The following is a 14,045-nucleotide window of genomic DNA, read 5'->3' on the forward strand; positions in this document are numbered from 1 at the left end:
TAACTATTCATTCTGAAGTAAGCAAAATTAAACTATATATTATGTTTGTTATTAATCTCTTTTTTATTTTTTAAAGGAACTCAGGCCGAAAAAATATGACGGTCACTGTAAGTCTTCCTGTCCCACTCCCCTTTAAAAGACGAGGAACCTCCGTCCAGTTCGACATTGGAATCAACCGCTTACCATGCTCATGGAACATCAAACTCCAAGGAATATTTAAGAAACATAACCACACACAATTATAATTTTGGATTCGATGGATGTAACCTTCACGAATGTAACGACAATGATTGCTGGTACAAACAGAGGCAGGAGGGTACTAGAAAGGACACGGCGGCTAAATTAGCAAACTCGATGAATGAAGCTGTACGACTTCGGTGGCGGCGTCATGTGACGCGAATGGAGGAGGATAGGTTATCTAAGAGATAAATGGCCACACACGGGAAGAGAAGTAGTGGGAGACCAAGGCGACGGTGGCTAGACTTGGCTTTATAAAGGGCTGTAGAACAAAACGAAGCTTGTTACAAATAGAGAGTTGTGGAGGAGGCCTACACACTGAACACTAAAGGACTTAACAGTATATAATGAAGACAACTTACAATATTGTATACCTAATCCTTTACTGAGTACATTTCGTAACACGAGAGGTTAAACCTGATGTCGCAAATCCTATATTGGCCGTGCTGAGCGAGGATCTCATTTCACAACAGCAGGTCATCAAGCATGTGGCAGACTGCAGCCGACACGTGGCGACAGGAATTACCGTCGCGTCGCGTTGGAATTCCGAGCTTGCCCAGTGAAGTGCGCGAGGCTTGCAGCAGGTACGAGCCTCTGCGCACGGTCGATCCACTCGTGCGTGGGTGTTGGAGCTCTATAACCTCAGTCGTACCGACACATAGGCCTTATGGTGACGAGGGAATAGAGGGAAGGAAGCGACCGTGGCCTTGACTGGGAAACCACGGAAAACCATCTTCAGGGCTGCAGTTCGAACCCACCATCTCCCGAATGCAAGCTACGTGACCCAAACAGCGCAACTTTGCTCTTCACGTACGAGAAATGATAGGCAGAGCCGGATGGGAATTAGACACAAGATGTATGAGCAAAACAGGTTTTTTCCTTCGTCTTCGCGAAAATGGCTGGTTCCGGAGATAAGACGAACAATCATTTTAAAAATTTCCTCCAAGAATATTCCCTACATACGGTTGTGATTTGGTGGTGCGCTTCGCGTAACGTGGCTGTGAGCTTCCATTTGACAGAAACCTATATGAAAATGAGGTCCGTTCTTTCCCATTTTCACAGCAGATAAATCGTAGGGTCGTGCCTTAATAAAGACCACCCTATTTCCCATCCTTTGGTCGTAGAAAATGTTCGATGTGGCAATGTAAGGCTAAACCAAGACTGAAGTACGCCTTGCCAGTCTTATTTCGCCACGAATAAAGCAGCGCATGTACGACAGCTTGTGTCATGCATTATATTGTCCTGAAAAACACAACGGAATCTTCGCGTAACCACGACTCTTGAAATAAGGCATTAAAAACCAGATTCTACAAATAAGTGGGTTTTTCAACGAACATCAAAATAATCCACCTCCTAGGCTGAAGGGTCAACGGGTCTTGGGTTCGATTCTTGGCCGGATGGAGGACTTTAGCCGCTCTAGTTAATACCTCTGTCTGTTGGACTCGCAATAGCCTCCTCTTCATATTGACGCAACAGATCTCACTATTAACCACTACAGACAAGCAAAATAACGAATAGATCCCTTAACATAGAACTGGCATCCGGCCTGACAAAGTCCACGTGTGGGCACCAGGATGTGGCAAAATCGGCACAATAGTAATATTTTATGCAGTACCATGGACGCATTTTGATTTTTTGCCCATTTGGACTGCCTGCGTTTCAATTTCGACGTTCCATTTTTCTCTGCTAGATGGCAGAGTGCGCTGTTTGTATATGAAGGGAAGTGTACTGAGAGAAACACCCAGTTCACGAAACAGAATAATTAATCGGACGCGGTTGGGAAATGCACCTAGAACCGAAGACTGCGGAAGATGGACTCTCTTGGGCGACATATTTTCCATAACTTTCGTAGCCTTTCCCCGCAGGGGCAGGTCAGTTTTCACAGTTCAACGGTCGCGATTTCGCTGTATCAGACGTGGTATTTTCATCCAACTGGGCGACCTTCATAATATCCTGCCAACGTTTGTCATCAATGGTGCAGATGAAGGCAGTGACCCCCTCTACATCTGCTGCCGGACTGCGCTGTGTCGTCTCAAAACATGGGTTTCCAGAGGACGGTTTGCTCCCTGGACGATGAGTTTCAAAATATCCAATTTTCCAATGGTGGTACTGACTTAAAACACAGTATTATAGAAAACACAATGTGCGAAAAGGTTCAATGTTATCGCTTGCCCTCTTCTAAGGTGCCTGCGGCATAAATATAACTAGAAATCAGAACCCGCGCCGAGCCCATGCAGCTATTAGACACCCCCTAGTTCCGGATCGCCTGGAACTGCATTTATTGCAATTCATATTATACTGATACATGGCTTATTGAATTTAAATTCATCTACTGTCCGCCTCTGTGCTGTACTGGTTAGCTGCCGCCCCCGGAGGCTCGGGTTCCACTCCCAGCTCTGGTACGAAATTTGAAAAGTGGTACAAGAGCTGGAACGGGGTCCACTGAGCCTCGGGAGATCAACTGAGTAGACGGGGGTTCGATTCCCAGCTTAGCCTTCTTCGAAGTGGTTTTCCACTTCTCCAGGGAAATGCCGCGTTGGTACCTAACTTAAGGCCGACTCCTTGTCTATCCGTTTTGATCTCCGCATCCCCCAACAAGGCCTCCGTTCAGCACAGCAGGTGAGGGTACTGGTCCTCCCCGACCCAGAACACTGCCCTTGAGGCGGTAGAGGTGGCATCCGCCGCTGAGTCCGAGGGAAAACCGACCCTGGAGGGTAAACGGATTAAGAAAGAAGAAATAATTTATGTACTACTACCGGTACTTCAAAAACTACACTTACACCTAATCTCTAAATTGTAGTTTAAAAAAGGATTATTTATTGTTGTCCTAGACATTAACAGTGTTTTACTGCCTCGGACAACATGTATCTTACCCTTATTATTAATTGGCGCGAGTATTTGTTTTGTTACGAGTCTGAACAGAAGCTTACATTAAACAGTGTGAATTCTCGATCTACAGCTACGGAATTCCAGTAGGTGAGGAATAAACATTTCATCTATTGTAAACTAAGTGAATTGAACACATTAACAGTGACAACAATACAACCACGATTCTAAACGTTCACTTCGTTCTTTGTTTCTTTTCGTACTTCTAGTTAGTGCTATTCGTTTTCATTTCCTTTTGCCACATACAAAAAAAAACAAAAAAAAAACTTTGCTATTCATCCTGGTGTGATCCCCTGTTTGTTTAACAATTTGTACAGAATTCGTTCTTCCTTTCTATTTTTGACATATTCTGTACCGAAAAATTTAATTCAAAGTGCATCAGTTCCCCTTCCATTATCTCTCCACAGCATAAACAATGATTTTCCTTATGTTTCTCTCTCAGCCCCTTATTTCTATATATATCCCCATTAGCCACCACACCTCTTAGTTCTCTATTTGGAAGCCTTTCTATCCTTATTGGCATATTTTGGATAATTTCCCACAATTCTGATAGTGTCCTTTTGGTATCACAATCTGCAATAAGCATCTGCTTCTCAATCTCCTATACTCTAATCGTTACTTTCTTGATGAATCTCTTCTCTTTATCCCAGTATTCTCCCATTCCTATTCTGTCTAGGATGATTTTCACTTTCGTAAGCCAATATTCGCCATCTAGATGCTTCAGCTGGTGTTGGTACGCCAGGTTCAATATTTCCCTAAATGCAGCCCACGTGTGTTTTTCATACACAATCTTGATCATTCACTAATTTTAGAATGAAAATATTCACAATTTTTTGGTCAGAACGTTGTCACGGTTTCTTTCTAGTAGGCCTACTCTAACGTCGCACTAACACATGGCATATTTTCGGCGACATGGCGCTGGGATTGGTCGTGGTCTTTAAGGCCTGGTGTGAAAATGGGAAACCATGGAAAACCACCTCCTGAATGCAAGCTCGCAGCTACGAGTCCAACTCGCTCGGTCAGCCCAGTTCAAGGACATGTTTCTCCAGTTTCCTCGTATTCAGCTGTTCACCTTTTGATTCTTTCGTCCAGAATGCGATATTTATTTCTTCTCTTCATGCTGACGGATGTTTCAGCTTCCTAAAGCGGAGATAAGGGCTTTTTACCAGATGGTTGAACATCAGCCGCATGGTTTATTCGGTGTAGATTTTCCATGACAGTTTTACAGTTCAAGTGGCATTTGTGGATTGTCCAGCCAGTGATCGCCCAAAAAATATCTTTCACGTAAAATTATTACAAATTCACCCTCACCGGAGCGAAATCGGGCCCCGGCTAGAAAACTATGTTTGAATTTCCTGTTACTTATGCAGCAGCTACGTACTCAGTATGTTCTTGAGACTCGGGTGTTTTGTGATTGCACCGTTTCACACGTGATCAAGAACAGAAACCCCGCAACACTTACAAGGAGAGAACCGCGCTGGACACAGTATCGCAGCGCCAAGAGAAAGGACACACTAAGCACAGAAAGCACGTAAAAGTATTACCATTTTATGTCTTGTGTGAAGAAGCAAAACATTTTATAACAACAACACGCAATGTTACAATGCAGGTTATTTAAGGTCCCATTTTCATACAAGTACGATTTTGCAACATCGTAATTCCGAATAAAATTATTACATAATAATATTATCAACAAGGAACCCTCTGCGGTAAGTTTACATTAAAGCAACTTAGATAGTGTGTTTAACAAAATGATGTGCCCCGTTTCGAGAGTACACGTGATATGCAGCTGATTTGTCCACCGAGGCTTCTCGTTTGCCCCCGTGCAGTACTCTCAATCTTAGGTGGATCGAGTTATCCCCTTCCTGTGCAGATCTCTATTCAGCGTTCAGTTTGCACGCCTCTGTGAATTAAGCTTGCGTCTACTCTATGCCCTCGACCATTTAAGAAATCCTCCTCTTATTTTTTGATGGATGCAGTAACATTTTATCTCTCTCTCTCCCCTTAAGAAACATATTTTCATACATTTCAAAGTCGGCTAAACCGGAGAAACAGTCGTGGTCAAAACATTCCAACGATATTTTTGTTCCATGACGAAAGGTCGCGGTTGAACTGGTCGGACGAGCAGCTGGCAGGTATTTCCCTCAACATCTGCTTCAGTGTAGTGCAGTACTAATAGACGTGTACAATGTTTTCCGAGCGGCTTTTATGTTAATCGTTTTTGAGAGATTTACATATTCGAAAGGAAACAAGACACAATCGGCTCAAACGTGGCGACCCTAACCTAACGACCGCTACTGTATTGTCCTGTCATTTTATTGAAACAGTTGGTATAATAAGAGTGGACGATAAGGCTTCTTCGATCCTTGATTTTGATATCTTAGTCTCGGGCCAATTCGACAACATCCGTCAAAATACTAACAACTTTCGTAAACAACATTCAATGTCTAACACCTCACTCACTGACTGTCGGTTCTGATTTGTTTACAACTGTAAAGCATTTTCGAAAAGGAAAAAAGTCCATATGCCGTTGCTGGCGAGACCTAGTGTACTATGTCTTCTGATCTGGGCTAGAAAAATGTTGTTACTTTCACTGTTCTGTCTTATCACTGGCTTTGACAACATGAAAGTGACTGAGGTATGAGCGAGGCTAGTAATGCCACTCCTTATGCAGCCAGACCCTGCTATGAATGGTGTGAAAACGTTACTCATACGGTCGGTTGGTGCAGACATTTCAGTGGGCTTGGCAGACAGATATGTAATAGCAACTTCTGGCTCAGTGAGGGAAGGCAACGGGAAACTACCTCACTCCTCATTTCCCTAGTGCGCCTCTTCAGTGATGCCTATGGCAGCTATGACAGTTAATGATGGCGTTATTGAGGATCCAACCAACCTTCCGGCTGAGGAGTGAAAACACACAGTACGTCCCAATTCGAAAGTTGGGAAAATCCACAGCAAACAGGACAATTGGTGTTAACTGGTGCAACTGCAGTGGTTAGAAAAGAACGCGTAGCTAAGGATATCCGCAACCACTGATTACAGAATTAATATTAATGTACCAATGATTTACTCACTGCTGGCCAACTGCTATTGATGTCAAAACTGCCAAGACCTTGGGTACATGTATACAAATGTATTTTTAATTGGAAAGATTCACAGAAATCAGGTTTGAATTTGGCCCTTTTACTGTCACATTCATTTTTTACTGTTATTAAATCCGTGGTAGAAAACAATTTAATCTGTTAGATTATCAAGCAAGTACAGCCGCACTGTTTCCAGGTTAGTGAAAACTAAAAGTTATAATTCCCTAATAATTACCATAATGTCGTATCTGTCTGGCCCGTAACCACGGATCTTCCACGGGGCACAACCGTACTACAATGTTATTATTTCAAACCCACTACACCGTGAATATGAATTACAAAGAGATTATGCAATGTCCGACTCCTTGCTGAACGGTCTCGGGTTCGATTTCCGGCCGGATAGAGGATGTTAATCACATCTGATTAATAATGTTAATCTTATTTAATTTACGTTCCAATAATTTTCGGAGACGCCGAAGTGCCGGAATTGTATCCCACAGGAGTTCTACCGGCAGGAGGCTGGCGTATTTGAACACCTTGAAATACCACGGTACTGAGCCTGGATGGAACCTGCCAAGTTAGGGGTCGCGTCTGATTAATTCTTCACGCTCGGGGACTACCCATTTGTTTGTCCGAACAGACAACACGCCACAAAAACACTGGGTTGGCGTGAGGAAGGGCGTCCGGCCGTAAAACAGGGCCAAATTCACATGTGCGATACAGTTGGCAGCCGCGGCCCGAGCGGTAGAAGAAGAAGAATACACAGCGAGTATGCAATGTCCTAAACAGCAGTAGCAACTGTAGGTTGTGAGTAGGAAGTAGGACTCTCCTCACGTTTGTAATCGCACCTATGAAACGGATTTATCGCCCACGTATTACAAACACTAGTAATATTTTAAGCAGGGGAGAGAGCGCAAGTGAGCGGGACGTACCACCTCAGTAGATCAGTGGAGTGTCGGCCTGCGGATCCGAAAATCGCGGTGTCAAACCCGGGAGAGGTAACTGGATTTTTGAAGTGCACAAAAAAATGCCATCCGACATGTAAAAGATCTGGTGACCCATCAGATGTTCACGTGACAAAATTAATTAATAACTCAGCTAAAACGTCGAAAACAGACCAAGTACCAGCATTTTTTAAATGCTATTTGTTTGGGGCGTCGACCTATAGAGATCTTTTGCTCCTACTTGCACTTGAGCCTGCGTGTAATTGGAATTGTGGAAGTGAAAATGAAATGGCGTATGGCTTTTAGTGCTGGGAGTGTCCGAGGACATGTTCGGCTCGCTAGGTGCGGGTCTTTTGATTTGACTCCCGTAGGCGACCTGCGCGTCGTGATGAGGATGAAATGATGAAGACAACACATATACCCAGTCCCCGCGCCAGCGATATTAAGCAATGATGGTTACAATTTCCGACCCTGCCGGGAATCGGACCCGGGACCCCTGTGACCAAAGGCCGCTAACCATTTAGCCGGACATTGCGGAAGTGTAGAGTGTTGAATGTGAGGAAAGGAACGTTAAGAAGGACACAAACACCTGGTCTAGGCCAGGAATATTAATCATTTTCAGTTAAAAACCCGGGACCACCGCGTTGCCCCCTACACGGCGGGGCCGGACAAGGGAACGCCGAAATTCAAATACAAGCAGGGTAGATAGTCAAATTAAAATGCTTACACATTATGTTGCGAGCATCGAAGTTTTTCGGTGACGCAGCATGGGAAAGACCGTGGTCTTTATTAAGGTACAGTCCCATTATTTGCCTCGTGTAAAAAATGGGTAACCACGGAAAACCATCTCAGAGTTCCGTGACCCTAACCGCACGGCCAACTCGCTTGGTGAAATATCAGCGATTATAAATGTAAAAGTAGCCTGACTCCTTGTGGCCAGGATCCTTAAGTCTACAGAGTCTAGTCAGTTCGGGTCCCGTCAGCAGAACTATGTCCGGCAGGGCAGGAGACACGTGCCAAAATCCTCTCCGCAGTGCGATTACACCATAGCGCTAGCACATTCCAGCCGTTACTGTGCGTGCAAGTACTGGAACACAATATCATATAATCTACCGGTTCTTTTTCGCTTTGGTTCGTCATATATTAAAGGTTTGTACTCGCAATTGTAGCAAATTACGTATTGTGTAAGGTCCTAATTTCGCCAGTAATAATAATAATAATAATGGTGTGTGGCTTAAGAGGCCTGGTGCAGGCGACCGGCGAGTCTATGAGAATGATGAATTCTAATGCTGACGGACGTCACACACAACCAGCTCCCGAGCCATCGGAATTAACCAATGAAGGTTAAAATCTCCGACTCGGCTGGGAATCGAACCCCGAACCATTGCTATTTACCATCATGGTTGGAAGTGCTGGACCAAAGTCAGCACGCTTAACCATCTAGCCATGCAGCCGGACATTTCGCCACTGATGACACGTACTACTACTATTACCAGACGGCCTGCAGATTCTGGAGATCCACGTGGTCAGCGTATTGCGTTGCTTCGACGGCCTGGTCCGCTGCCTCTTATCGTTCCCGTAATCCTGGGGATCGTGATTTTAGAATATATTTCTTTGTATCCGTTTCCATCCTTCTGCCAAACGGGTTGCTTGTATGAGGAATGTCCCGGTGACACGCTTTATGCGATCTGTCCGGCAAGCAGGAGCATGCCCACGCTCGCGTCACATGATATTGACCCTCAGATCCTACACAATGAACTCACTGGTACGAAGTACCACATCTCAAACGAGCAGATCCTTTGCAGCTCGCAAGGTTCACGCTTCGGCACCGTGGAGTAAAACGTAGAAAAGCCACAGTTTGAAATAGTCTCATCCTTGGCTTGACTGAAATCGAGCGATCCTTCCAAATATGAGACAGCTCAGACATGACATCTCTACTTCAAACAGCTCCTCACGAGGCTGAGCGAACCCCGTTCCAGCCCTCAGTACAGAATTAAGATCACTACACTGGCCGGGAATCATCATAATCATGAATAAATTCGAAACTGCAGTTGATGACAGAAATGACATACATCATCATTATAAACCGTTATGCCTTTCAGCGTTCAGTCTGCAAGCCTCTGTGAATTAACTAAACGTCGCCACAATCCTCTATTTGCAACTAGTGCTGTGGCCTCATTTAGTTCTACACCTCGTATTTTGAAGTCGTTAGAAACTCAGACTAACCATCATCGTCTTGTTCTCCCTCTACTTTCCTTACCCTCCATAACAAAGTCCATTATTCTCCTAGGTAACCTATCTTCCTCCATTCACCTCACATGACCCCACCACCGAAGCCGGTTTATGCGTACAGCTTCATCCATCGAGTTCATTCCTAACGTAGCCTTCTAACAGCGTTACTAAAATGTTATGTTATTTATTATTGGTGTTATTTTCGGGAATGCCGAGGTGCATGAATTTGGACCTGTGAGTGGGGTATTTTTCGTAGGCTTGATAGCCTATAGCAAGTGTGCAGGGGCGCACGTAAGTGCATACTTCCTGTTTTCCATAACCGAATTATGCTAAACTACATAATCTAGTTATGTATTTCTACGAAACAACTAAACAGTAGCTCAATAAGCGGTGCGTTTCGAGGGGGATACGACCAAGTGCAATCGCCACTCTATACTCATGCAGTGGACACTGATTTTAACAATGTAATTAACGCAACAATTACAGCACATCTCTTAATCATGAAACATTAACTGTCCTCTAGAAAATTCCAATAGCAATTCCATTCGGCAACGTCCCTAGATGGTATCCTTCATTAACTTACAGTATCTATAACATAATTTGTAGATCGTCATACAAAATCTCAAAACTTCGAAGTTGATCTTTAAACAACAGGCCTCTGGTGATGTTCAATATTGTCGTCATGCCTAAGCAACAATCTACGTGCATATTACATAGCATCACTGAAGCGACTGAATAAAAGGCATCGCAGTTGATCCGTCTTATGACGACCGGAAATCTAATGCGAACTCTTGACACCGTAATATTTAAGGGACGGAATAATCTTTAATTAGTCTTATCCACGATATCAGTTCCGCGTTCACTTGAACATCGTACTAAAGTATTTTCAGAACACCACAATAAATGACATACAACTTGAAATGTCAATTGAGTAGCGTGTGAGGACGGTGGTTTGGTTTTCTGTCAATAACATTTTTATACGCTTCCGAGAGCTTAAAATAGAAACCCGCTGGGGTTTTTTGTTTAATAATTTAATGAGTAACAAGTTTCGAATTGGATCACTAATGGCAGAATACAGCTAGCACCACCGTTAATCTACCTGTTGCAAGCACAGAACTGTACTACAGGACGTCCTGTAAACCAACTGAATTGGTTCATACAGAAAGGGCATCTGTCACATTTTTTTCGTAACTCAATTTCTCATCTTGAATGGTCATCACATCGTTTTAGTAATAGTAATAGTGTGATTGGAAAGTTAGCGTTTTGTAAAGGAAGGGCATCGGTTCGGACTGAAGCCCTACTTTTATGCTACTCAGTTGTAAACCTCTTATCAAGAAAGGTCATCAGTCCACATGGTTTAAAAAATCTGTATAATTCAACTACTGAAGATAAATTACTGCAATATGTTCAGAGGGATCCTAATATGTTTTCTCTATTTGACGGCAACAATTTTTACATTTCTATTATGATGGTAAGAGTTGAAAACCTCTTTTTTAAGAAAGGTCATTCATGAAATATGTTCAGAGGAATCCTAATATGCATTGTTTATTTAACAGTAACAATTTTTACATTTCTATTATGACAGTAAAATGTCCTGATTTCCCAACAATTAGCTAAAATAGACTTAAGCCCTTTCTTTATGAACCAATTCAAATGGTAAATGATGGCCAAATAATCTCCGGAGGATGCAGCACATTGGAAATTATTGACTTCCAAAACAATTCAAGGAAAAATTGGAAGACCCACCTAAAACCGTGAATTTGTTTAGAAATCATTGAAGGATCAAAAAGAAACAAACTGAATTCTGACAAGAAACAAATAACTGCCTCCAAGACATGAATGACATGAAGTTCACTGAAAATCTGAAATCATCTGGAATTACAGACAGCGTTGAATCTTTCAGGCAGGACCCACAAAGTCGCCTACATGTAAACATTACGTCTTTCATTCCAAGTGTTTCTGTCTACAAGATCCACTTGAAAGTTAAGTGCATGATGTGCGCTAAATAAACACTAGATCCACCATTATCGTGACCAAACAGGATTAATTTAGACAAGCACAATGTCATGGACACCAGCCACAAACAGTTAACTTGAAACCTTCACAAATCATGAACAGTAAAACCGGTTTTCAAGAAATTAAATTGTACACAATAAATTAACCTTAACGATTCACAAGGAGTGGAGAAAATCTGCAGGGGTGACGAGTAGAAGATTTACATAAAAGGTGAATACCTCCATTCTACGATAAAATTAAGGAATGGAAACTTATTAAAAATAACCTCTTGAAGTACATACAGTTTTGTTTAATGTGTTCCAATTTTTGTGATTTTCTTCATTAATTTATCATTAATAAATGCATTCAAATCAATTAAAACATAACGCTTATTCTCCACGTGTCTATTAAGTTAATTCTCTGCGACCCATCAAAACTTCATAATTTACTACTGGGAATACAAGAAATATGAGATTTTAAGTCAGAATGTTTGTGTCGGCATTTACCATTAATTCCAGTCGCATGTGACCCGACGAAATGATGGCCATTTCTAAGCCTCCTGAACTAACACGTGTATCAATCGAAACTCTGAAAATGACTCACCAACTTCTCCCTCAGCTTGTACTGTGGCACCAAATGAATCACCGGACAAGATCGTTCCATCTTCAAGCACCAGACAACAAGATTGCACTTCCGTATTCAGACACATGGCTGGAGAAGGATCGCTTGGCTTGGGTCACTGCAAGGCAAAGAGGACAAACAGCGACTGAGCTGCCTGTGGCGCGCATCAAGGTGCAGCGCTGCTGCTCCCTACCGGTCACCGGCGCAACTTGATATGCGTCATTCTCTTCTCCATAATAATAAACAAAATCTTGGCCGGAAGAGTATCATATCCTTTTTTTCTTCTTTTTTCTGGAGAGCGTGGATTGAAATACTGTTTAGATGTTTATTTATTTTCTGAAATCTACGTTCATAGGTAGTATATTCATAGTACTTATGTGTCTTGAGATGGCTGATCTGCGGGCTCTATTCAATTCGCGATCTGCACACTCTATCGCTATGGTGACAGGTAAGCTTTGAGGGTCGGCAGATGCAGAATGGGTCTCGGTCCATGAGTGACCACGGCTGGTCCGTGGTCCGACAGCTCTGGCCTCTGATCGGCCAACCGAGAAGAGGAGGGGTGGCCACGGCTCTACCGTGGCTCTACGCCTCTGCATTCGGGAGACGGGACACGGCTGGCCCCAACCGTTGGCTGTCCTGAGAATGGTTTTCCATTCTCCTTCACTAAGGCGAATGACGGGACAGTCCCTAGTATAGGGCACGGTCGCCAACCCCCTCACCTTCTCCGAGCATCTCCTTCACCGCAACAAATCTCCCGGCCTGAAAGACGGAGTCACCGTCTAAGAGGCCTGCATCCCCCTTCAGGGCAGGAATGAAAACGTTTTTAGTAGTAGTAGTAAACATTGAGAAGTTAGGTTATTGATATGTATCTTAGTAAATAATAGTATTACCTAGAACTTATGTAGATACGATTTGTAATGCAATCTAAAATTACAGACGACCCAATTAAATGTTCAGCCCGTAGAGTAAAAATCAAAAGGAATGTAATGTGCTATTTGCCCAACTTCCTAAGTAGCCTGCACACTGGATCACAATTCTTTCTGCTTTGGTTTAAGTTGCTCTTGGGAGTAGCACATGAACACCGACTCAAGAATGAGACAGTGCATTAGTACAGAAGAAAATCTGTTGTTGGCCTTAAGGTTAACAAAATGAAATAAAACATTAATAAATACTTGTTATGCCTTTGCTGGGGAGATGTAGTGTTTACATTGCACTATGTCTTCTGGTACGGGCTAGAATAAAATTGTTACTTTCACTCATCTGTCTCAGTCTCATCCTTGGCTTTGACAATATGAAAGTGACCGAGGTGACTCCCCGTCCATACACGTTGCGGCGTACCAGAGGGTTGACCTGCGCAGGTAAACCGGGGCGTGGGTGGTACCTACGTTCGATGAACCTGCACAGGAAGAATCGAAAAATAATTCCGTTACCTGCGCAGTTGAACATAACTGCACGTCTGTGTGATTCACCCAAGACTTGCACAGGTTTCAGCTCAGTTGAAGCAGGACGAGCGTAGGAAGAGGATTTTGAATTATGTTTGTTTGTTTTTACAAAACCACTCGATTTGTTTTGTTTTGTAATTTCTTTTTGGTTACCAGTGATGTTTTGTTTTGATAGATTACTATACGAAACATGTCAAACCGTAAGCGAACTGAAGTTTTAGAGGAGTTTCTCGAGTTGTACAAATCTGAACCTTGTCTGTGGCGTGTGAAGAGCAAAGAGTATCATAATCGCGCACTCAGAGATGCCACTTATACAAAATCATTGACAAAGTTGAAGGAATCCGAGACTGAAGCTGTTAAAGGTACAGTTATTAAGAAGATGAATAATCTGAGGAACAATTTTCGCAAACAGAAGGAAAAAAAATCGAGGCGTCAAAGAAGTCTGAAGCAGGAACAGACGGCTTGTACAAGCCAACGCTCTGGTACTACAAGTGGTTTGATTTCCTGGGGGATCAAGATACATCGGTTTCAAACTTGCTTTTTTTTTTTTTTTTTTTTTTTAGGAGCTTTACGTCGCACCGACACAGATAGGTCTTATGGCGACG

The 14,045-nt window shown here is 43.0% G+C and overlaps 1 protein-coding gene across 2 annotated transcripts in view; it reads right to left on the reverse strand.

Annotated features, from left to right (window-relative positions):
- r (carbamoyl-phosphate synthetase 2, aspartate transcarbamylase, and dihydroorotase rudimentary) overlaps positions 1–12,128 on the reverse strand; it is a 394,723-nt gene extending 382,595 nt beyond the window's left edge. For both annotated transcript variants that reach the window (XM_067157339.2, XM_067157338.2), the window contains exon 1: positions 11,981–12,128. In XM_067157339.2, coding sequence (XP_067013440.2) covers positions 11,981–12,086 — 106 coding nt within the window. In that variant the 5' untranslated portion in view covers positions 12,087–12,128. The remainder of the gene's footprint in view (positions 1–11,980) is intronic.
- Positions 12,129–14,045: the final 1,917 nt, after the last annotated feature.

The sequence above is a fragment of the Anabrus simplex genome, chromosome 13, assembly GCF_040414725.1.
Source record: "Anabrus simplex isolate iqAnaSimp1 chromosome 13, ASM4041472v1, whole genome shotgun sequence".
NCBI lineage: Eukaryota > Metazoa > Arthropoda > Insecta > Orthoptera > Tettigoniidae > Anabrus > Anabrus simplex.